Raw genomic sequence first — 24680 nt, 5'->3', positions numbered from 1 at the left:
CAGTTGAGCCTTGTTTGTTTGCCAGAGTCAAACTGAGCATCAATGTAGCCATGTCCATCTCTTTACCACAGTGTAATCATCTTGTGAAGGCTACTTCCTGTAGGAAAAACATGTTCACAAAGCTCCAAAAGCCATCAAGTTCAATCCAACAGAGCCCCTTTGACATGTGGTGGAACCAAAAATATCTGGAAAAACGCCTCCAACTATTACAGAAAATGTAATTATGAAGGCAACCGGATTTTCCAACCTGGTTCCAGCAAGGTCCGCCTGATACAGAAGACAGTGAGTGACAATAAGATGAGCTGACAAGAGTCAAGTCTTATCAGCTAAAGTGATTGTGTTTGTTTATTTTTAGTTATTTTATCATAGTTGCATTGTTCTGGTTTTTTCTACACAGAAGGAGGATCTTGAGCGTTTCTGATCAAGCTCCACCATACGGTTCCTGTTTCTCAAAAAGGTTTATGAAGAACTAATGAAACTGGTTCTGATAGTGAAAACTGGAAATATCGCTGTATTCCCCTAATCTACAGCAATGTCGGTGCCATATATGTTATTATACAGTATGAGAACAGACAATGTAGTTGTTAAAATGTACCACAAGAGGGAGACAAGGATGTCATAAAATACATTAAATAATGCTGCTGTCCTGCATTGCCTGTGATCTTTTCTGATTATTTTGGTACAACAGATTATCGCTAAAAGAATAAACAAGACCATATTAACCATATTCTTTAGGGATCTTTATTGTGGCAGTATTAACATAGAAAACAATCCATGTTTATTTTTTAGAACATACAAACATTCAAAGTTTTACTCCACAAAATTCATAAGGCTTGGTTGTCTCTGGTTTTCTTTATTCTTTCTTTTTTTTCAGATTGTTTTTAAAAAGAAAAATCTCCCAGAGTGGCTTAGTCAAAGAGACTGAAAAGAAAAAAACAATCCAAAACAAACAACAAAAAGAACTGTCTAAAAATAAAAAAGTAAACTTAAACAGCAAAAGCTACAACCCCAGTCCATAGTTTACAAACAGCCATCATATTTTGGGTTCTTTGTAATGCATTGAAATTTTACTTTTTCCAGGTTGGATGGATACTACAATAAACAACATAAAAAATTTTGGAAGATAGGAACTGAGTGCACAGATTTACTGTGGATTTTGTTTATTTCATAAATAATTAATCATGAAATGTATAGCCAGACATTTCCACTGGCTGATATATCACTTAAGATTCTTTGGCTACTGTCTTTGAGGAAACCTACTAACTTTCAGAATAATTTTGACTTGTCCACACTCAAAACATAAACGTTCAAGAAAAATCCTCAAATCAATATTACATCCATGTCACTTGATGGCTGTATGTAAACTTCTGACAGGAACTGTAACCAAAACAATCAGTTTGGTTGACAATTGAAAAAAAAACACCAGAGGAACCGAGCAAGATAATCTGCTACTGTACATGCACATAAAACATTGAATTAACACACTTCCCGCACCCTTTTACTTATTATCCAGCATTTTTTGCATATATAAGACCTGAGTTTTATAATCTTAAATACATTTGCTAAAAACAGTTGATAATTTTATACAATTTAAATTTCAGGTATTATTTTCTTTGTCAAATTTGATTTGGATGACAGAAAATTCAGTTTTGAATTTGAAATTATGATTAAAGGACCATATCATTAACAACTCAAGTGACATCAGCTGGTGCATCATGTCGTGATTTATCGTGATTCAAATCACAACCACTGTCAGCTGCAGGCCTACTCTCCATCAAAACTACTGGGTTATCAAACACGGGAGGCTAATTAGCTCAAAACAGGAGCTACAAACTCAAATCAAATGCCATCAAAGAATGCTAACAGAACTGATAAATAAGCTACAGTGGCGTGCTACATGTCATATCAGGCTATGGCAGTGCTTCTCAATTCCGGTCCTCAGGCCCCCCTGCCCTACATGTTTTAGGTGTTTCCCTGCTGCCACACACCTGGATTGAATCTATGAGTGATTAATAGGCTTCTGCAGTACTTGATGGCTGTAGAACAGGTAATGCAATCATTTCAGCTGTTCTGAAATAGGGGTACAGCTAAAACATGCAGAGCAGGGGGCCCTGAGGACTGGAATTGAGAAGCACTGGGCTATGGTGAGTTTTCAGAACCAAAAGGTTTTTTTTTCATTGTTTGCAGAGGTTAAGGGTTTTTACATTTGCTTTCACAAACTGAACATATACAGTATGTTGACAATGACTGGAGTCCTGTTAAATGTATGTTTCTCTCAACTAAAATCACATGAATCCAGCTTTTTGGCAGCTAACATGCAAGCATGCTGTTAGCAATGAGATTAGCTTAGCTTTAATGGCTTACAATGACATAGCTTAGCATGATGAAGCCAACTCTTCAAGTATTTTACAGCTTCTTTTTGAGGGCCAGAAGAAATATACATTTCCAAAACTTCTTGAATTATTTGAGAACATTTTTATGCTTTATCTGAAAGGAACTTCTTACAGAGTTGGTACAGAAAACCACGTGTAACCAATATCAAGTAGATAAATAAAATGAAAGCCTAATTATGAATGAGAACAAAAACTTTCAAGAATGTGTGGGATGAATGTTCCTCTCTCAGTTGATAGAAACACAGATAACAAGCATTATTTTAAAATGGATGAGACAGCCAAGCCTCTTTACACAAAGACATACATAGGGAAGAAAGGAGAAAATCTTTACCTGCAGTGGGCCTGTTCTTGTTTTTTTTCATATTTAAACCACAACTATAAACACAATATTTACAGATGAGGACATGCAGTTTGCACTGAGAGCTAATGGAGCCAGTGAACTAATATAAAAGTTGCAGCACAGCAATCAAAGACTAAAACCAGTGACAAACTATGTCTTTATAAATGTACATGTGTAAATGATGTGTTTACATAGTCTTTTTTTGTTTGTTCTGCAAAGTATCCCAAGTCTTTTTGATGTCATTACATTTAGGAAAAAAAGACATATTCGTCTGTCATTGGATGGGAATTATTTTACAGTGTCAGTGCATATGGGTCAGGTTCATCCTCCACAGTGAAGCAAAACTGAACTCAGATCTGTGACATTTAAAGTAAACGCCATCATAGCGTTTTGGCCTTTGCTTGGTTTCACCTATGAAATTCAGTGCATGTGCTGTCGTAGGAAAATAAATGCTCTGTCTTAAAGTACATGTTTCTGTTGTTACTGCATATTTCCTATGCATAAAACTTGCAAATGCATAAAGTGTATAAAGTCACATAGCAATACAGCTGATCATAAGACATCAGATAGAAGAGAATTTGATGTTAGACTGTGTGCTGCAGTCTCACAGACTGTATGAAAAGTGACATCTGTATGTAAGGTAAATGTTACTTTAGTCAGTCAAAGTGCATTGAAGGAGACACTTTATGTTCCAGTTCCTATTAGAATGACATGATGCATACACAGCTGATTAAATTAGGCAGACGATCTGCAGCCGTAATAATATCTTGTTCCACATAAACTGCTTTGGTGTCCAGAAAAGCACAATGTGTGACTGTAATGTGTGTTAATGTATCCGTTGTGTTACATCTGTTTTCATGTTAACATAAACAGTTGAGCTTTCCTGAGAGTAAGCTACATATTATAGTTTCTTTTAGTCTAAGACCCATGCTCACCATTGTTTGCCTTCCGTAGCCTTTACATATTAATAATTTACTGATAGTTGTATATTTTTCAGTCTCGGATGATTTCATCCCAGATTTTCTTCTCTTGTATTACGTTAATGATTCACAAAACAAAGAACTGAATGACAGTAAGATACTCCAATGCAGCAAGTTCCTCAACTACTTTTCCAAGCAATTATCTCTTTAAATACTTTTGTAACTTTATCTAGAACTACAGCAAAGGTGGAGTGAGTAGGCATTTCTACGGATTATCCTAAAAATGAATACAAATTAGTTCAAATTTGTGTTTGTGAAGGGTAAATATGTTTGGTATTTCTTTTACACCAGTGAACTGTTTGCATGATTGGACTAGGCCTGTGGTTCTCACATTGTGGTACAAGTACCACTGCTAGTTTTAATATTATGCAGTGTTTGATTTATCAAGGAAATCGGGTCTGAAAATGAATTGGAAATCAGTGTTATTTACTAAATTTAGGGTGTTTACAAAAAGTAACAGCCAATTTTTTAGGAAAAACAAACAGCGAGTGTAACACATGCAGAAATGTTGGAGAAAGAAATGATTAAAACAGCTCTTAAAGTAAAATGGGACTGTTTTTCAGATGGGATTTCAAATTTAGTCAATGACATGACGCATGCAACAGAAACCAAATAGCAAAACTATTAGAAATGGGCACCAAATTAAAAACCTACTGATTGTCTTAAGTAAGACTGCAGCAACTAATAATTCAACATGTATCCAACCTCCCTAAACAATAAAACTAACAGTTACTGAATAGATTTTTACAAGGCCAATGTTTTCAAGCAGCTTAATCTCACAAAGCCATGGCAGCATTTCTCAAATCTTAGTGCCTCTGAATTTATAGTACTGAGCTATAATTGACAGTAATTTGTTCTCATTACTCTGACATTCAGCAAATAAAAATACTGCTGGCAGCGACAACAGCAACATATCAAGTCTTGTTCATTGTGAGACAAAGACGAAAAATAATCTGCTTATTTTTACAGAGTGTATGTAAATATCTGGTTTCAGCTGGGTGTGTGAAATGGCTTGTTCACTGGCAAAGTCAAATTGCAAAAAGAGGCACTGACCCAGTTAATAGTACCTAGTGGTACTTGTAATCAAAAGTATGAGAACCATTCAACCAAACCAACCTAAAGATTCACTTATGTTTCTTTACTTTGTGCTAACACAAACTTCTTCAAAATCATAAATCACCAAACAGCGATTCTCAGTTTCACTAATTAGAAGCGTCTTCACTTCCCTTCCCTTTTCTTTTCTCTTCTTTGCTGCATTTGTTGAAAGTATCATGTTGAAAGATGAATGCTAATGCATGAGCTAACATTTAAAACACTTAACGGTTCCACAAAGGACATCCTAACGTCACAAACTGGTTTGTTTTTCTCTACGGCTTTCCTTCATGATGACATCAAATAATCCGAAAAAGCTGAAGGATTTGTGCTCTAACCTCTGCTGGAGTAAAACCAGATTTCTACCACAAAGACAACACATGTTGACAGTAGTCTTAAAAAAATAGTTTCTCAACACCCTTCATTCTGATAAACCTCAGTAAATTAGCTTTTTTTTTTTTTAGTAATCTTTTGTAAACTCTTAATTTGAAAATAAGCTCAAAGTAGATCTTCTGACTGAAAAATTCCTGAAATATCTGAATCACATAAAAATGTACAAAACTTTAAAAACAACGTTTCTGATATTGGTAGCAATTTTTAATATCTTGGTGTAGTTTTTTTTTTTAAATCTGTTGCTCAGATTGATGCTTTTGTTTACTGGTGAGTATGTATTTTTTCTTTTTCATTTCCCACCCACTCCGTCATGACTGACAGACTTAATAGCCAATCAGGTGATCTGGTTGGAAGGATGAACACCAATCAGAACAGTTTGTGAAGCCTACTGTAGAGGCTTTGGCTGCACTTGTCAGCATCAGGAGTGGAGAGGCCTTAAAATCTAAAGGAAAATAAAAACAATAAAACTAATACATTTTTCCGTTTCCCTTCCCTCCATGACTTCCCTTTTTGTTCTCAGGTAGTTCTTGGCAGAAATGTCAGTCTTATCAAGTGATTCAACTTCATAATAAAGAAGGATTTCCCTCCCTAGTTTCAGTTTTACTAAGAGGTAAGTCGTTCTACCAATGAGGAGAAAGAACAATACTTGTTTCCAAAGTGTTTAGTACGCACTGACTCAATTCAAACAAGCGATTTTCCTTCACCTCATTGGCAGGTTGAATTGTCTACCTTAAGAGGCATCGCTTTTTAAGACTCACAACAAATCACATGTTAAACAGACATTTGGGCCCAGCTTTTTCCTTTTTCCTTGATTCATCACTGATTTCTCTGTCTTGCCTAGTCAGACCACAGGTTCTCCATGGCCATGCTGATCTTGCACAGAATCCAGCGTCGAAGCGGGCAGTAGTACTCGTAGTGGAACTGCTCAAACTCTGGTGTCTGTCGGATCTCGTGGAGGAACGACACGTCGATGTCCGACTCCAGCAGCAGCAGCAGTGTGGGCACAGTGATAAGCAGGACCCCCATGAGCACAGCTACAAACCTGGCTACCCCCAGCACCCAGGTGTTTACTCTCTCATTGGACGAAAGCAGCTGCAGGCTACTGGCCAGGACTCCGCTCATTCGACTTCTGGTAGCCAGGCGAGTGCGTTCAAATTCACGGTCTCGCTCCCTGTCGGCCTCCAACTGGGCCTGGATGTCGGGGTCAGCATGGAGCTCTCTCAGCAATCTAGCGGGACTCTGGACAGGACTGGAGAAGAGCTGGTTGACCCCTCCCTGACTGTCTTCCACTGGGGTGGGGAGCATGCTGACGCAGGGGCTGGAGAGGGGAGACAAGATGTTCATGAAATCAGAAAGATCCTAAAGCAAAATGCAATGAGGCAATTTTTTTTCAGAGAATGTTTGCAGGTGCAATGCTTCACTTTATGTGACAGCAGAAGTCCTAGCCTAAAAATACCACCAGATTAGTTACAAAGTGAGATAAAGACATCATAAAATGGCAAAGACAATGTTTAGGTAGAGCTCAAAAGCTGTTGGCAAGATGGCCTCTCAACCTAAATAAGTTAGATGAGTTTATGCTGGATTAATGGGCTGAAATTCAGCGAGCTAATGTGAAAAGCTTGTGGAAGGATACCCAAAAACGTTTGACCAGGTCATAGAGTTAAAAAGGCAACAGTAGCAAATACTGAGAAAATATGACTGAACTTCTGAATATGAAGAGAGTTAAAAAACAACACTTGACATTCTCCCTCATTATTGTAGCAGTCAGCAAATATAAATAAAAACGTAAATTCTAACTGATCTAAAATCTGAAAGGTTTAGTCTGATTTATTATGAATTAGAACGATACAAACATAATTGTCTTTTTTAAACTAGTAGTCTTGAATTAACTGATTATTATTTTGCCTGCTACTTGGTCAGAGTGAAATAAATGAACATAAAATATAATTATGATCTATGTTTATGCAACTTTAAAGACCTGTATGCAAGTTCAGAGATGGTGAGTGCACCGCCGCCATCGTCGTCTTCCTCCAGTCCGTCTTCAGCTTTTGGTGTTAGGGGTGAGAGGTATGGGGTTTCCATGGAGACACAGTGAGGCTGCAGGTCATTGATCAAAGAAGAGCTTCTCCTCTCTGCACATGATTGTTCTGTGTCTGCTGCTGCTGCCGCTGAGGGTTCGAGAGGAGACAGAGGAACTGGATCCTTCACAGCAACAACACCTGCTAAAGGACAGTTACAAAAAAAAAGAAAGCCATTCATTATTCAGCGAAGTTAAATATAATTTCAGACAAATGTAAGTTAAATATCACACAGAGAAGGCTAAGCTTCACTGGATACAAATTCCAAAAATTATTGGATTGTCATGAGTAGTCCAAAAACCTAAGTAGTTTTTTATTCCTGGCCTGTAAGAGAAGGATAATGGTGGCAAATCCCCATCTGAATAAGTCACCTTCATAAAACACACAAACATTAGCTTTCCAATATATCAACCACATGATGGCGCTACTATCCTACTTAAAGACAGAGCAAGTGCCGCATACAATGAAAGAAGTACTGCCTAATAAAAATGAAGTAACCAGCTTTGAATTAAATGTAAAAGAAAATGAGGTCAGTTATGTAACTTGTTGATACAGGAGTGATAGACATGAAAGAGCTGCCATCTGCTTGGTTCAAAGTGCATGTCGCAGCCGCAGGATGTTCTGTACAGCCTGCAGAGGCCAGTGGGGGAATCTTGCCGTGCATTAGTTGAGGTTGTGATCAATTCTGAGATGCTGTTTGTGGTTCTGTCTCGTACAACTTCAGGCTCGTGGCAAAGTAAATCTCTTTGATGATGCGATGCGGACGGACAGGAGAGCAGCTGTGTGCGGATTTACTCAACTCCAAGGTGTTGACTCAGTATTGAGTGAATGAATCTAAATAATGAATCTAAATACAATCTGACTAAATAAGTGATGCATGTGTTAAAAATAAAGCCAGCTGTCATCCTGCAGCCGATAAGGAAGAGGCTGGGGGGTAAACGTCTTGAGAAATAAGACTCAGATGAAACGCACATTCATGAGCGAAATCACAGCTTGTGCCGATGGATGGGAAGCTAGTGGTGACAGTAACCATAGAAACACAGCCAGAAAGAAATAACGGGTGCAAAACTTAGCACATGGGAATCAGAATCAGAAGTAAAGTACTGTGGAAAAAAGAGGGACTCTGTATTATTTCTTAAACCACTGATTTAAGATGCCACTTTCACGCTTGCATCTTAAATATCCTCTTATTCCATGCAGGTTGAATCCCACAATCAAAATGAAGTTTTTTATCTCTGACCCTTGAAATCTGATGCTGCATATTTCACAGTTTGTCTTGAAATAATGCACTTATTTAACTAATTCAGGAGTAAAAAAAAGCTTCTAAGTGTTCCTTTTTGTGTTAATCATGAATAAACCTTAATTTTGATAAATATACCAGAATGTAATTGCTTCATTTATTTGAGATAAACTGTGCTTACTTTAAAGTTTAAACACTCTTCTGGGACTGGGAACTAACTTTGCAAGACTGGGACAAATTTGTTTATAAACTTTTAACAATTTGACACTTTTTGGTCCAAAATGTTTTACACAAATTGTTTTCCTCTTTCCTTTATTCAGCTTTATTTAGCTGACAAAGGTCTGGAAGGTTTTTGGTTTCCAGTTTGTAGAGTTTGGTCCTGCACACGTCAGGTTTTCTGGGTACCATGCTTTCCTCTCAACAACACAAGCACATGATAGGTTAACTGGAAGAACTAAAGTTCGTAATTATGTGGACAAACCACATAGTTCATAGTTCACAGATCTACAGTGTTTAGAGTGTAGGGATATTCACTTTACAGTTTATAAGGACCAGGTTCACATTATGACCAAATAAATCCTAAAATAAAAACTCTGAGTCTAAGAATCTCCATAACTGACTGGAGGAATCGTCTCTTAGCAACTCCTGTTTACTGTCCTTCATGCTCTGATGAAGGACTCTGCTGAGATGAGATGAAAAGCACTACAAGGTGTAAAATTCCTCTGTGGTCACCACACAAACTCCAAGATGCACACACAGTGAAGGTTTTCCACTGGTTGTCCAACACAGGCCTGCTATTATTCATCATGCAATCTCATTTTCAGCTCCATAACACCTAAATTAGTTTATGTGAAATATGTATGTGGCTATGCCTCTGATATACGTCAAACAACTTCTCCCTTCTTTGTACTCATCTTACTTTGTTCCAGTGAGCCTCTCTGATATACTGTTCTGGTTCCGGCGATCCGTCCGCCGTGCCCCACCAGCCTCACGTAAACGTCTCTTGATGTGTGATTGGCTATCCGTAGATGGATGCTCCGCCGCGTTGTGATCTTAACCTGACATCTGGCAGCCTCGGCCACCACCACTGAGGCTGCTTGCTCCTCGAAAACCTCAATAGGTCCGACCCGTCCCGGCTCCATCCCCTCTCCCTGTGGTCTCTCTGGTATCAGGTCCACCATCAGCCCCCCTGTCTGTCCCGGACTTCCACACCTTGTAGTGTCCCCTACTTTAGGGTGATCACTGACTCTCAGCTCCAAGCTGCTTTGCAGGAATTCCCCGCCAACATCCCCGCTATTTCTGTGCTCAAGAAGCTCCATGGTTCGGTTTTAAGGCGAACTTCGGACTGGGCTGCCAGCTGGACTCAAACGCTAGAGCAGACGCCGTGAGACATTCACCAGACACATGCCCTCACTCATACACAGACACAGTGGGCCCTCCTGTGAATGTCAGGGATATTAACATGGAGTGGAGGGGGCATTAGAGGCGGATCAGGCCCAAAGCTGCACTTTCTATATATAACCAAGTGGTCCTAGCTGCAGAGAAGCAGCTAATCTAGCTGTGATTACTGAGGGGCAGACCTGACCCCGACCGCCATGGGGATCACTTTCTTTTCCTTTCTACAAGTCTGACTTTATCTGCCTCTTTTCCTCCTGAGATAAATTTGGTTCTGTGGGGCATTAGTTACAAGGCAAAGACAAACATTGTTCACTGAAATGCATCCTCCAAGCCCCTGATTAACCAGAGGTGACGACTTGTCGCACCACTCCCATGTCCTTCTGTGATGCAACCATCTGAGGGAGGTCCAAATTTATAGTGCCATTGAAATAATGTATCTGTAGACCAAACTGTGACATATAAAGTTTGTCTGTGTGTATTTGTGTGAAGAATTTAGTGCTTCAGACTGGAACAGGCTGCACTAGCAGGACAAGGACATCACTGACCTTGGGTCAGCTTCCTGTTCCCCCACTAATGGTTCAGATTAGTGTTCTGAATATAGATGGTGATCCTAGACCATCTTGAGGACACTTTATCCCAAAGTCCTTGCAGCAGATTCTTCAGTCAGCATTTGACAGTTTATTGGTGAGAAGGGGCTTAAAAAGGCTTGTTTTAATGATACTGGCTGCAAAATTTATGATACTTTAATGATATCTACACTTTAGAGCAAAGACGAACGTTTTTAAATTTAGTTTTATGTCAACACTTACTCTTTATGTTAATAAAGTAATTCAATTTGCAGAATAACTCATGATGTGAATTAATGGGGAGAGGGGTGTGAGCCCCTCAACTAAAGGTTGGATTCTGGCAAAAAGAGGGGAAATTACAACTTGGGTGATAAAGAATAATAATAGTAATAAATTTACACCTTTGCATTAAGTGTATTAAAAAATAGATGTGGAAAATTTTGATTTCTGTAAAACGTCTCCTGCAGCTGTTGGTTAAACATGGCAGAAATATTCTAATCATTTTCATTATTTCACTTTTTCACATCAGATCAGATAATGCATTGTAATGTGAATGTGAATACTAATTTTTACAGACTTACTGCAAAACTTTGAGCAGTAAGGTTTTGGTTTTTCTTAAAAACAAATGAGGGGGAAAAGAAGATGACAGAAAAACTAAGACAGGGGTAGAGAAATCCTGTCCCCGAGGATGAAGAGGAAGAGGTCAAACAGAATGATGTTTTTATGAAGCCATAAACAGGAGAATCCAGGTAGATGTGTGGGAGTAAATGGAGGAACAAAATAAATCAAGAAAAATCCAAATAGAGATATGGTGGCAGAAAGTGATGGCAAGAAAATAGTTGAACCATTTTGATGGAAAAGAGAAGAAGGTTTTATTATGGACCATGATGTTCGTGGAAAGATTCCTGATCCTTCCCATTCTCATCCCACTCAACAATGGACTCTATTCCTGGTGAACATCCTCTTCATCTCTCATTAATCCCTTATTATCCCACAAACTATTCTGTTCAGTTTCTGATGTTTCTACTTTACATTCCAGAACCATTGAGAGTGATTCTGTCTGAGTGTCTGACTTCTCCATCCTAACCTTCACTGATCCTTGACTCTGAAACTGTAAAGATGAGGATCTTCCAGATTGATGTTTGCACTTATCTTCTTTAAACTAATTAACTCCTATCTCTTCAGTGTAGTCCTCAATCAGCGTTTATAAGGTAAGATTTATCAGTTTCTTCTCATTTAGTTGTCTGACTTCTCAAGGTCAACAAAAACATTAGTTTACCTGCTTCCTTTTCTAATTGTCATTTATTAATATTTTTTTTTCCACATCCATGCCTTTCACTCAGTTTGTGACGCACATCCCTCCTATCATTTAGCTCCTCTCTCATGTTGCCCTGTCTTGTTTCCATTCACCCTTTTTGTCTCTGCTCTCGTATAATCCTACCCTGAGCTCTTCCACACCAGTTTCCCTTCCTGTCCTATCAACAACACTGGTAGATTAATAGATACATGCTGGAAATAGTGCAAAGTAGACATACATAATACATTTAAATTGATATCTGTGGCCAGTGATGAGTGCATGATTATATGCAACAAGATGCCAAATGCTTTGTTTCTTCTCTCTGACCACGTGAGTCTAAGGTAACAAGTTGTGTACAAGACAGAATTTTCCACCTTATAACTTAAGTTCAGTTATAAACTTTTTTTTAAAATTGTATTCTTATGCCATTTGAACTGAACAAAGTTGGAAAAACTACATGTGAAATACAAGGTTTGTTAAAGACCAAAACTGAAATACTTTAATAACACTGAAAATTCAGATAGCAGATTGCTGTTGTTGCGGATTGTTTTTATTTTAATAAAGAGCTAATTGCTTTAATATGGATCTAGGTAAATACTGGAATCAACTTAAAATGATATTTGGTCACTTTGTTCTCATTGGATTTTAGTTTTAAGAAAATTCAAAACTTTTTCTTTACTGTTATCATTCTGGAAATGTAGCCTTATTCACAATCAGATAGAAAACATAAACATTCATACAAATCTAATATGTGAAAAAATGCTTTTTTAGGCATCCATAAAACTGGAAATTAGTACATAAAACATATACAAGGGTTTTTGATACACTTTGACCTTCCTTGTTGCTTCATGTATATATTTTCTAATTTGACATTAGAAAATATTTGGCTAAAGACTTTAGTCTTTAGTCAAATGTCAAAAGTCACCCAGAACATTATAAAGAAATGTAGGAGAAATAAAGTAGCAAAATGGAGACAGAAACAAAGGGGAATAAACAGAACAACAAAGAAACACTGCAGGGTAAATAAAACACAAGAATAAGTAAGTGGTAGTAAAGTAAAATACTAAGATGAGTATAATGATTCTCTTAATATAGTTGATGTATTTTATTGTCACTGAAAGATGCAATCATTTATTATTAGTGCTGAGCCTACGACAAACAAGATTAACAAAAACTTGCAGGCCCAGATGCTCACAGGGGCGTAAACAGACAAACTCCTTGGAGCCAAATGCATCACTTGTGATTGAGTTTTCCTTAATGATACGGCGGCAGATGTTTGCTGTGCGGCTGTGTTTCTGAGATGACAAAGAGTACATGTGACTCTGTAAAAACAACCTACACACAAAGTCAGACATTCAGACACTCAGAGGCATGGGGGGATCCTCGGGGAGGATTATGGGAGGGGTATTTTTAGCGTACAGCAATTGGAGTCTCCAGGGAGACGAGGCTGATGGAGGGAGCATCAGCTGCTCAATTAACTCTCGCTGGCTGAGAGTCACACATGAGCTTCCTCTTACACAAGGGAGGCCCAATGTGACTTTCTGAGGCGTATTACAGGAGGACATGAGGGCGAAGCTGTAGGGTGTGATGTGTACGCAGGTTCCTCCTACCGGGGTCTGCTGCCGCCTCTTCGTATTCGTTGGTGGATGGCAGTGCGGGTACCAGAGGCTCCATGTTCATGATCAGGTTTTTATGGCTCAGAGAGTTAAAGCTTCGACTCTGACCAAACTGAGCTCTGAAAAAAAAACACACACACATTGAGACACATTCAACATGAAAAGTTGTTGTGTTGTCCTTCAGAGCGTCCAACTGTGCAGTCTTGAACAAGTGGAGGTGTGTCAATCCTACCTGTGAACCTCGGGTGGATCTCGCTGAATCTTGGAGCTGGCCTCTATCACTTCCTTTGCTACTTTTCCACTGAGGAGGAGAATCACATACATGTTGATGGCTTTACTAACAAACATGTCACTTTTCTAAATACTGTATTTTTTCTTTTGCTGCATATTACAGTTAGGAAAAAAACATGGCTGAGATTACGAAGGTTTCCTTAGTGTGTATTGTGAGTTATAATGAATATGCCGTATGGCATTTTTCTAATTTAGCTGCAGAAGCCTGCAAAGAAAATGACTAAAATAGATTTGTCTTATTAGTTTTGCTGATGTTGCTAATAACTAGTGCTATTCTTGACTGTTTCATTTCAGTTCTTTCTCACATTTTGTAACATTATAACCACAAACTTCAATGCAGCAGTGTTGCTGTTTCACAAAACGTGTTAAACTTAGCAAGTATAAACACATTTGTGAGGCATTGCAGCTCCCATTGTTTTGAACAATGGGAGCTTAGAGGTTTGCTTCAGGGTCAGCAGGCTCCACCATCACATCTGCTCCTTTTGTGAAGACTGAGGGTAAAATAAGAGATCTGCAAGGTGCTAATGTATACTTGTTACATTTATATTTTTTGCTTTCCTGTATTTCTCTATAGGGTAAAGTCACAAACAAAGAGTTATCATTTGTCTGAATGAATTCTATTTCAATAGCTGAAGAAACCAAGGATCATTAGTTGTGAATAACATCATTATTCTGGGAAATTCTGCTTTTTTAATTTAATGAATAAACAGACAAAGATAACAGACAAAAGTCTGTCAAATAACAGACAAGAAACTCAAAAGAAACAAGAATTTCTATAAAGTCAAACTAGCTAAGATCAAACTGGAACGTATGCAAGTGAATCTGAATGTCTGTATTAAATTGTTTTTCTTGTAAAGATGATGAGAGGAGATTTAATGTGAACTAGTAGTGCTAGCTCATGCTAAAGATTTCAGACTACAAACCTTGTCTAAACGAAGAATAATATTCCTCTTATTTTTCCTTACATGGAAAAATATAAATAAAATTCCACACTTCTCTGGACTTCAACAATGTGTAGGAAGCCTTCCTTCCAAGCATGAACTTTGCTTTTCTATCACGTTGTGAATATTTTTCAGATTGCTCTCTAACACCACGCCTCCGCACCGTTTTCTGTCTCACCTGTATCTGAACCTGCTGCCTTTGAAGAAGATGTTACTGCTTGAGACGGTCTTTATCTGACTCGACTTCGCACATCTGACAGACAGAGGAAGAAACAGCAGCAGACATTAAGCATAGCTTCAAAATGCGACGCACACTGCAGTTTCACAGACTCAGTGAACATTAAAGAATTCAGATAAACAACTCCAACAACATTATTAGGTCTTTTAACATTGGTTATGTTCTTTAAGTTTTTATTAATAATCTTGCTTCCATTCCTCGTCTTCCAGCAGTATTTACAGAAAAATGTGGGCTAAGGTGAATATTTTTCAATGTTTTTCATAATAAGATCTGACTATCAACGATCAACAACCTCATCTTGGCAACCATTTCCAAACTTGATTCATTGTAATTTGATTTAAAGGTTCTAATGCTTGTCTGACATCTGAGCTGACTTTTACTCCCTCCTTCTCTCAGAGTCACACTCACCCTTTATAGTATTCATCTACTTCTCTACAACCTCACTGTTGATTCCTGCTGCACTTTATTGTCTTTGTGTGAATAGATATTAATTTATTCCAGAAAAATTCAATGCCTTACATTGTGACAGATAAGGACATGTTATAGTGTGTTCTTCATAAGTGGGTCAAATCATGACTAAGTCTGACAGAGATGTTTTTTAGGCCATGGGGACTCAGTAGCTAAACTTTATAAATTGAGGGGCAAAGTTGCACAAAGTTTCTTCATTTTTCAAATTAAATGGCTGAATTTAGATGCTTAGATAAATTTCTCATGACCGTTCCTCCTGACTGGACTGGTGTGACTGAGTCAGGTTTGTAAGTTTATCAGATTAAAGTTTTAAAATATTCTTTATGCAGATGCTAAGACATACTGTACTTCTCACTAAGCCCACAATAGCTGCAAACAGAAAATGATCATAATTAACAGGAATAATGGCTTGAAAACATCTGTCTGCGTACATAACTTATATGTGTTTCACTTTATGAAGCTGCCAAACTAATACAAATTTCTACTAATACTGTAATAAATATGATTACATTTTTACGTTTTAGTTGACTTTGTGCCCTGCGACAGACTGGCGACCTGTCCAGGGTGAACCCCGCCTCCCGCCCGGAACGTAGCTGGAGATAGGCACCAGCAACCCTCCCGACCCCATTAGGGACAAGGGTGAACAGAAAATGGATGGATGGATGGATAGTTGACTTTGTGATGACTCAAATACTATACTGTTTTGTTTAATTTCTGTGATTAATAAACGTTTATAGTTGTTCTAGAAATTAAATCTAGATTTTATTTTTATTTTATTTTACTTTTTATCTTTCCTTTGATTAGTTTGAACTTAATTGTAATATTCCTAAACATTCTCATCTAAATTTACCTCTTATTAACTTAATCACCATTTCCGCTTTGTCTCCTTTATTCCAACATCATTTATGAATACTTTATATATTTCTATACAGTTCTGCTTTCTCCCTAATTTAGAATTATTTTCTTCTTTAACTGTTTGAATTTTAATTTCTGCTGTTTCGTCTTTTGCTAAATGTTTTCTGTTCACTTTGAGACAAATATTTACAGCAATTTCTTTTATGAAAAAATGTACACCTAGAAAATGTGTATACTGTAACAATGCATGTGTGTTTGCAGACGCACTTGTAAAAGGCCTGATTCTCCACCCCACACTTCCATAGGTGCTTACACGCTGCAGGAGTCGAGGTGTGAAATGTCAACACCAGCTTTTTCTGCACAGAAATAGAGAGACAGAGAGAAAAAAGAGTGAATGACTGCCCAGAGAGGCATAAATAAGGGGAAGTGCTGAACATGATGTGAGGGAGCTGCACAAAACGCTGACCCATAGATCCAAAGCTGTAAGCTTAGCAAGATTTAAGACAGATATAGTGATTTGGCCACCGTGTTCAGCAGTAAAAAGAGCTTGTAGCTTGCAGAGGATGGGTCTTTATGGACAGGGAGAGGGGATTTATTCCTGTAGATGTCTCGTTTTCAGGCCTGCTTGTTTGGTAACATGAGATACCAGATCAATATCGCTCAAATACAAGGCGCAGAGTGAGCGAGAGGCAGAGAGGAAACAGTGAAGTCAATATAATGGAGAGAGTTACAGTAACACAATATGAGGTATACGTCTGAGCCAAATGAAAGTGGCACAAACAGCTTTGATGGTTTTTTTTTTGTCCAGTCTGTTTCTTTTCCTGCACAGCTCCCTCTTTGTCATGCAGCAGGGGCAGTGCCTTGCAAAAGTATTCATACCCCAGCGTTTTCATTTTTACTCACATTAAAACCACAAAGCTCAGTGCACTTATTTTAATTTGTATTTGACAGACCAACATACAGTAGTGTAAAATTGTAAAGTAAAAGAAAAATGATACATGGGTCTCAAAAGTTTTTAGAAGTAAAAATCTGAAACAATTGATAAAGAACCTATTGAACTTGTTGATTAGTATCAGAGTCCATTTATGCAGTGTAACCTGAATATAAATACAGATTCTTGTGAAGGTTTGCTGGAGAACATTAATAAACAACCAGCAATGTGACACAGCAAAAAGGTCAGGGTTCAAGTGGGTGTAGATTATAAAACAATATCCAAAGCTTCAAACATCTCAGAGCACTTTTCAATCCATTATGCAAAAATGAAAAGATATAGCACAACTGCAAGCTCCACCTAAACTGGCAGGGTTATGGAGCTACTTTCATCAAGTCCAAATCCAAATCCTCGTTGGACTGTGGCTGAACAATGAGTTACTGAACTGGACTAATAACACAAGGCAGCTGCACAAGAAGGGACACAGCAGGAAAAACCTTCTGATGAGACTTCCATCATTTACAATGTGCAAGAAGATTCCTATGGATGTTTTATCTAGTGGTTGATACTGAGAGGAAATCCTCTGCTAATCTGCTGGTCATTTTAGACAATGCTTGTCTTCACCTGCGTAACATCCTTTTCTTAAACATCTTTAATTTTGCATTACGTTTACATTAAGTCCTGCACACCACTCAAACTGACATCCCTTAAATTTTACAAAATAGAAAAATGTTTTAAAGCCCATGTATCATTTCTTTCACATAAAATCCCAATAAAATACACAGAAATTTGTGGTTTTAGTGTGAACAAATCTGAAAATATTGCAGGTGAATAAAAACTGTTGCAAGGGTTTATGTGTATTAAGTTGGTACTGTGATTCACACACATGAACTTCACCAGCTACATCTGTGCTTACATGTGTGTAAAAGAGATGAGATGTTTAGAAATTGACAAATAATCTTTGGTCCCACTTTGGCTGAAATGCTGAAGTGCTCTAAAGGACGACTTGATGACATTTATCATGCTGATTCAACAGTTCCTATGGAAGTACACACTGCTTTCCAATTTCAAGTTGTGAAATCTATTCTAATATATTTATAATGCCCTCAATAATTCTTGGTACTTCTGGTAAAGACGTACAATAAGATGAAAAAGTTATTAATCTGTAATTGCACTAACCTAATTTTGCATTGAATGCATTTAATCTGTGAACAAATTTCGTGAAGAGAAATACACTAAATCATTAGCTTTTATAAAACAAATGTACCTGAAACATTTGAACTAATATTTAAACCATTTATAAAGTTGATCAGAGTTTTGTGGAAACTTTATTTTGTAATAAGCAATTTCCTGTTTCCCTGGGGTATGAAAACTGTGTTGAGTGTAAATTTCTCTTAACCACGCCTCAAATTTGGAACATGCTTTTACAGCAAGGCAGATTTATATTTACCTTAATTTATTGGAAACCAGATTAACTAATATAAATTTATCTTAAACAAGCCTTTGCCTGAGTGCTGCACAGCTTTACAGTACTTAGGAGCCGTTTTTTGGTTAGGAATAAAATAAAGACTAAAATAGACAACATTCATGTTTAATTTTACAGAAAATTAAAGTCCCTGTTCTCCAGTTTTGACTGTCCATGCTACTTGAACTTTTCAGCATTGGTGAAATCGATGTTAAATAAACATGTAAGATTTGATGTAAGATTTTATTACTGTCAGAACATCCCGCAGCCTCATGTCTACTGAGAAACTTTGAACGCATTTATTTAAATTATTATACTGACAATTATGTATTTATAGCACTAATTATATCTCTATAGTTCTTTACAAAAGATAAGATACAAGCAATTATGAAACGTAGGGTATAAGTTTGCAAGTTTCAAGGATAAGTTTGAACAAATCTGTGAAACAAATTGTTTTACATTAATGTTCTTCAGATTCGCAGCTACACTGTCTTGTGTCTATTTTTGACTCTGCAGAAGATATAAACATTTACACTGATCCAATTTAAAATGACATTGAAAAGGTTACGAGACGAGGAAGAACGGGCTTTTCAAGCAAGTGCTGCATTACTAGGGCAGTGAAAAGTTGCAATCAGCCCAAGGTGGGAAACACAGAAAAAATTATCAGTTTTGTGGAAAACGTTGTAAAAAAAATTATAAAGTAAAATACACACACAGACACACATCCACAGACATAAAAGGAAACACTTAAAAATCAATATGTCAGGGAACATTGTTGAAACAGGAAAAAAGGAATTGATTATGCATCTTGACGTTGCATAATCTGCAGTAACTGACGATGGAGCTGTGAGGGTCGTTTTGATCATGTGGCTGTAAAGATTACAGGAGATAACAGAAAATAAATTTACTAATCGTTTCAAAACAGTGACAATACAAGACAAAAATACACAAACAACAATAAAACAACAGAAAACTTCACTCCAATCATTCTCTGAGGTGAGGGCAGGTCTGCAAGGAGAGGTGTTGTGTTGAGGATTTAATGCTTGGTGCTACTGCGGTTACTTATATCTACTCACCAGTGAAGACTATGTATTTACACAGAGAGAAAAGACAGAAACACAAAGATAAATCTGCATCTTCAGCCCTTTGTGAGTTGCCAAACAGACAAGCAGGCACACTAACATGCTAAGCGGCAATGGAAGAGCCAGGTTAAGCTGCAATGAGGAAAATATTTATGAGAGTTGCTGAAACCAATCAGCTGAAAGGTAGATTAAAGAGCAAGCACACTGTGGTTGCTCTGAACACAGTTTTATCAAAATAAATGAAGCATTTATGCAAAGCTCTGAGAATGCTGCTCCAAATCTACCATGACTCTGCAGGATGTTTAACACAGAGATGAAGCATGTGTCCCAAATGTTAGGACACCTGCTGCAGTGCGATGCATGTCTCCAACATTATTTATCTGTGATTTAATGCTTTCATTTGGACCACACTCAAATACATAATGCGAGGGAGGAGATTAGTTGTAACACACCCACCATCCTGTTACATTGAATCCTGCCTGTTAAGGAGATCTGAAACAGCGACACACATATAGATTGTGTGTGATGGTGGACAGGATTACAAACAGTACAGTTAATCTGACAAAGATGATGGACAGGAACACGGGGGGGAGGAGAAGGGAAGAATAGAAAGAGAGAGAATGAGGGACGGAGGAGAGTTCAGCAGGATTTTATCTGTTTCCAAACGATAACTGTGGCTCTAAATCACAATGGTAGAGCGAGAAGATATTGATTTAACATGGTGATGAAGATGACTTGTGACAGTCAGAGAAATCTACATCATATTTGACTCCATAGTAATAATAACTTAAATGTTTTCAAAATGTACAGGAACAATGCTCACCTCTTTTTGGACTCCAATGACATAAAAGGTTTTGCCTTCAAACTTTAGCTTGCTTACATCACCCCTGCAAAAACAAGTCGCTGTCAGAATATTAAACATGCTTATAGTAAAACCCGTAGTGAAACTCTGCTGCAGTGTTGTGTGAATATAAAAAATTTATGACATACAGTTGAGGTCATAACTTTTCAGACAATACGAAGGGCAATACAACAACTTATATGTCACTTCTGGTTAGTTGTTTCTGAAACCAGAGTCAAATATTCCATATGTAATTTTTTTTTTAGTCTTATTTCAGATCCTAGTTTTTACCACTTGAGGAGGTGAATCCTCTTGTTTCCCTGGAAAACCACAAACCCCGTGGCTGTGAAGCCCAGAAAGGCAGTTGAGCCTGTAAAGTCCTGGAAACACAAACACAGCAAAAGGGAAAGCGGCGTGTCAGTGATCTCCATGAAAATGACACCTGCACAAAGTCACTTAATAAGATGGAGAGAGACAAAATAAATGACAGCAGATCAGAACAACATGGCTATTCTCTAATTATTTACAGTTTGAAAACATTTTCTTGTTGCTGTTTCAATATAAATCACACTATTCCTCTCTGCTGTCGTCTACCGTTTCACCAAACCTCTCGTCTTTTATCCATTGTTCATCTCCAGTGGTTTGTGCATAAAGCACACAAACTATATATTAAACACAGTTTTCTCAGGTTGAGTATTTTAATGGAAACATCGACGCAAACATGATTTGTGTGGATGAGCGTGTCAAACACTGAGTAGTGTATGTGTATCTCATGTATCTGTACAGGAGTCTTAAAGTTATCATTACCATCAAAAGGAATTTCCACAAGGAGTTTAATTATTACTTTCTGTATAATTAATTTTTTTAGTCATAACTAGATTTGTGGACTAATTTGCTTTGATTTTGTTCAGTGGATCTCTTGGGTTCTTAAATACCTCTGGTTTTAATTTTTTGTCAATGGCTCTGTTAAATATTAATCTGGGGAAAATGTTGATATGCTCAATACTTACTTGTTTATGCTTGTTTTTTCTATAATCTATAACCTAATTGAGTCAAAACAGTAATTGCAACAAATCAGATGAAAATATGTGAAATGACTGAGGGGAACATTATAGTATATATTTTTACTTATAATATTCCTGCTCCTGAAATAGTAAAATTATATATTTAAGAAACTTTATCAGACATGATTATAAAAGCTAGCATGAGATGTGCTTTCAAGCTGCAAACTACAAATTCAGCAGTATGTGTTACAGCTCCAGCTACAAAAGGAGAGCAAAGATTGCTGACTTACTACATCAAGGATTTGTTTAGATCGATCAATAAGATTATTGATTCCTGGAATGTTTCTTTTTTTCATTTGCTGCAATGACATCCCCAGAGTGAGATTAAAATACAGGAATTAATTGGGATCTGACCTCTGGAGCCTTTTCTCATTCATTTCATTTCTGCTTCATCCTCAAAAGACTTTGAGAGAACAATACTGGGTTTATGTCCGGCCTTTTATCTGGTTAACTGTAAAGACCATAATGGTGAAATATCCATTAGTAGTAAATTACTGTGGAAATGGTAGAAAAGTAGAATTAGCTAGTTTCGTTTCGTTTCGTGTCGTTTCTTCTCCGTCAATTAACACAATTCATATAACAATACTTTTTATCATAAGGAAAACAATCTTTTTTCATAAAAAATAGACTTGCAATACCTCGACCAGGCTACTTTCATCAATAAGGTAAGGTTTCACAATCTAGACTAATCACCTTGCATGGATGAGGGTCGACTCCATACGTTTCCAGGCTGTGGGCTCTTTGAAGCATATTTAACTCTGCCAAGGCTGCACACTGACCCCTAAGGGAGATGAAGACACAAAATTCAAGTTGGTGTGGCACAGGACGCACAACCAACATTATCCCCATTTTATCAGTTTGATGGGAGGATGTAGGACACAGTGTGTCACCTAATGGGCCATTTGCCCAATACTTTCAACAATCATTTTGACTCTGCTCCGCAATTTATGCAATTTATATTTTGGTTCATGCACTCAAAATGAATAATGCCCACAAAACCCCAAATCTCTGTGTTATGGACACTGTGGATTGTTTCGATCAACAAACATAGCAGCCATGCTGCTACAAATGTTACATTCGCTGACATGGAACCCTGTTGGGCATAGCAAACTTTTCCAAGGCTACAGCCAATCATTGCCTCTACCAGGCACTTCCAGACAGACCCAGACATGATCCATTTTTTAAAATTAACAACCACAACTTCACTGTGGAAGATCTGTAAACGCTCAAGACAGTCGGGGAACTCTCACACTCTGATTTCTTTTTGAGTTGTCTTGACTGTGGAAATCACCTGAAGTCTCTATTGCTTAGTGCTAATCTACATGCTGTTAATCCCATCAGTCGAATCCGCCAGGGCACACAGAGCGCACAAGAGGGAAATTAAGGATTTGCCTTTGATGTTCTGGAATAAAGTGTGACGGACAAGAGCTAATTTAACATAGGCGTGATAAACAAACACCCCAGTGGAGAGGGTTTATATAACTATAAAATAATCTTGTTATGGAAAGGCATTCACTATCCAAACTTAATACCTGGCATGACTAGAAATACTAAATTATTACTTGTTAATATTTTGCCATTTTTCTTTTATTCTAGTCTAAAAGACTATTGCCTTAATAATATTTAAATTATATCAGGTTGTATCTATTATTAACTTAATTTTACCATCTAAAACGAAGTATCACAAAAAGAATAAGTCACTCTTTTGTTGTCTGTGGAGCATTACACCCTGTTCACACAGTGAACATCTGGCTTCACAAGCATCAAGCTGAAAACTTGGTCCAGATAACAAGCGACCCCATCAGACTCTCTCCATCATCTTCTCTTGTTACCTGAGCTCATTTTTGTGTATTTCCATAATCTTCCTCTCCAGTTTGAGGGACTGTTTAGGGAATAGCTTGAAGTCTCTGATGTAGTCTGATGGATGCTCCTCTGGGTCATAATCTCCCAGCTCAGCTGCAAAAAAAAAAAATATATATATATATATATATGTTATATTTCTGACATCTGGCAGCATTGTTTTTGTAAAATAGATCATTTTAGAGGAAAATATGGAGGCAAGTCACATAAGCTTCTCAAGTCTTACAGCCTTTGAATCTTTCTTTTGTTCTTTCTAAAGAAACTATTTATAGAAGAAGTTTGAGGCAGAATTCAAAGTCAATCACATTAAAGATGCAGGACCGAATAAAACTCAGTGGATTTTCACGTCTCAGTCCTTCAGTGTTTTGACAAAGCAGATTGCTCAATAAATGGCACAGATTTAAGAAACAAGTCTAGGCTGATTTTAATAACATTTATCTGGCAGATTCCAGTTTATTTATGTCAACAATAAATGTGCTTCTTGCACCGGAACAGGCCAGGGAGTTCCACAAGGATGTGCAATTGATGAGACAATATGTTTTGCTTGATGTAAAGTTGAAACCAGAGGTTTGCATACACTGAACAGAAAGACACACACACCTTTGTTTTTTCCTCACTGTTTACCGTTGAATAAGACAGAACTTTGTCTTATCTTAGGTCAGTTAGGATTACCAAAATTATTAGTATTTGACAGAGAGTGATGTCCAATGTAAAAAACAAAAACACACTAATTTATGCCCAAAAGAGACAAGTAATTTTTTTGTCAATAAATGTGCAGCAAGAATAAAAATGACCAACATTTTATTTTGCTGTATTTAACAGTCAACGTGCAGCAGAGGGAAAATTGCTTATTGGATTCAGAGCAAATCCCTCTCACCCACACTTATTTCTGGATCCATTCTTAATTAATAACCATAACAAAGGTCAAATGAAAAACTTGCCCAGAGTTTAATTTAACAATAATCCTCAAACTGCTCTGCAGCTCCCTAATCAACACCTTGACAAAGTGGGATGGGGACGTGTCCTCGTTAGTCAGAGCAGCCAATGATACGCTGCAGACACGCTGTGGGTTGAGATAACTGAGCGAGCCGCACTTTGCTCTCTGAGGACATGAGCGAAATGAGACGATGTTAGCACAGCTCAGAGATGTGTGGATCAGCCAGGAGGCTTCATTTATATGGTAGAGCTTCCTAATCCATATCAAAGTGGCTGTGATATGACGGTTATCTGTTACTGCTAATTGAGAGAAGG

At 37.5% G+C, this 24680-nt stretch overlaps 1 protein-coding gene across 7 annotated transcripts in view; it reads right to left on the bottom strand.

The window, feature by feature from the left end:
* Nucleotides 1–727: 727 nt before the first annotated feature.
* The window catches only part of frmd3 (FERM domain containing 3), a 51766-nt gene continuing 27813 nt past the window's right edge, over nucleotides 728–24680 (bottom strand). For 2 of the 7 annotated variants that reach the window (XM_028034314.1, XM_028034315.1), the window contains exons 6-16: nucleotides 23402–23525; nucleotides 22263–22350; nucleotides 20797–20885; nucleotides 20488–20551; nucleotides 20121–20222; nucleotides 16454–16542; nucleotides 14804–14878; nucleotides 13626–13694; nucleotides 13388–13512; nucleotides 7177–7420; nucleotides 728–6516 (exon numbers count right to left, since the gene is read on the bottom strand). In XM_028034314.1, the coding sequence (XP_027890115.1) occupies nucleotides 6036–6516; nucleotides 7177–7420; nucleotides 13388–13512; nucleotides 13626–13694; nucleotides 14804–14878; nucleotides 16454–16542; nucleotides 20121–20222; nucleotides 20488–20551; nucleotides 20797–20885; nucleotides 22263–22350; nucleotides 23402–23525 (1550 nt within the window). In that variant the 3' untranslated portion in view covers nucleotides 728–6035. Of the gene's footprint in view, nucleotides 6517–7176; nucleotides 7421–13387; nucleotides 13513–13625; nucleotides 13695–14803; nucleotides 14879–16453; nucleotides 16543–19658; nucleotides 19668–20120; nucleotides 20223–20487; nucleotides 20552–20796; nucleotides 20886–22262; nucleotides 22351–23401; nucleotides 23526–24680 lie in introns of all 7 variants that reach the window. The other 5 variants (XM_028034320.1, XM_028034321.1, XM_028034316.1 and 2 more) reach the window with 4 other exon arrangements.

This window comes from Xiphophorus couchianus, chromosome 12, assembly GCF_001444195.1.
Source record: "Xiphophorus couchianus chromosome 12, X_couchianus-1.0, whole genome shotgun sequence".
In the NCBI taxonomy this organism is placed as follows: Eukaryota; Metazoa; Chordata; class Actinopteri; order Cyprinodontiformes; family Poeciliidae; genus Xiphophorus; species Xiphophorus couchianus.
This window is presented reverse-complemented; position numbering and strand designations above follow the sequence as displayed.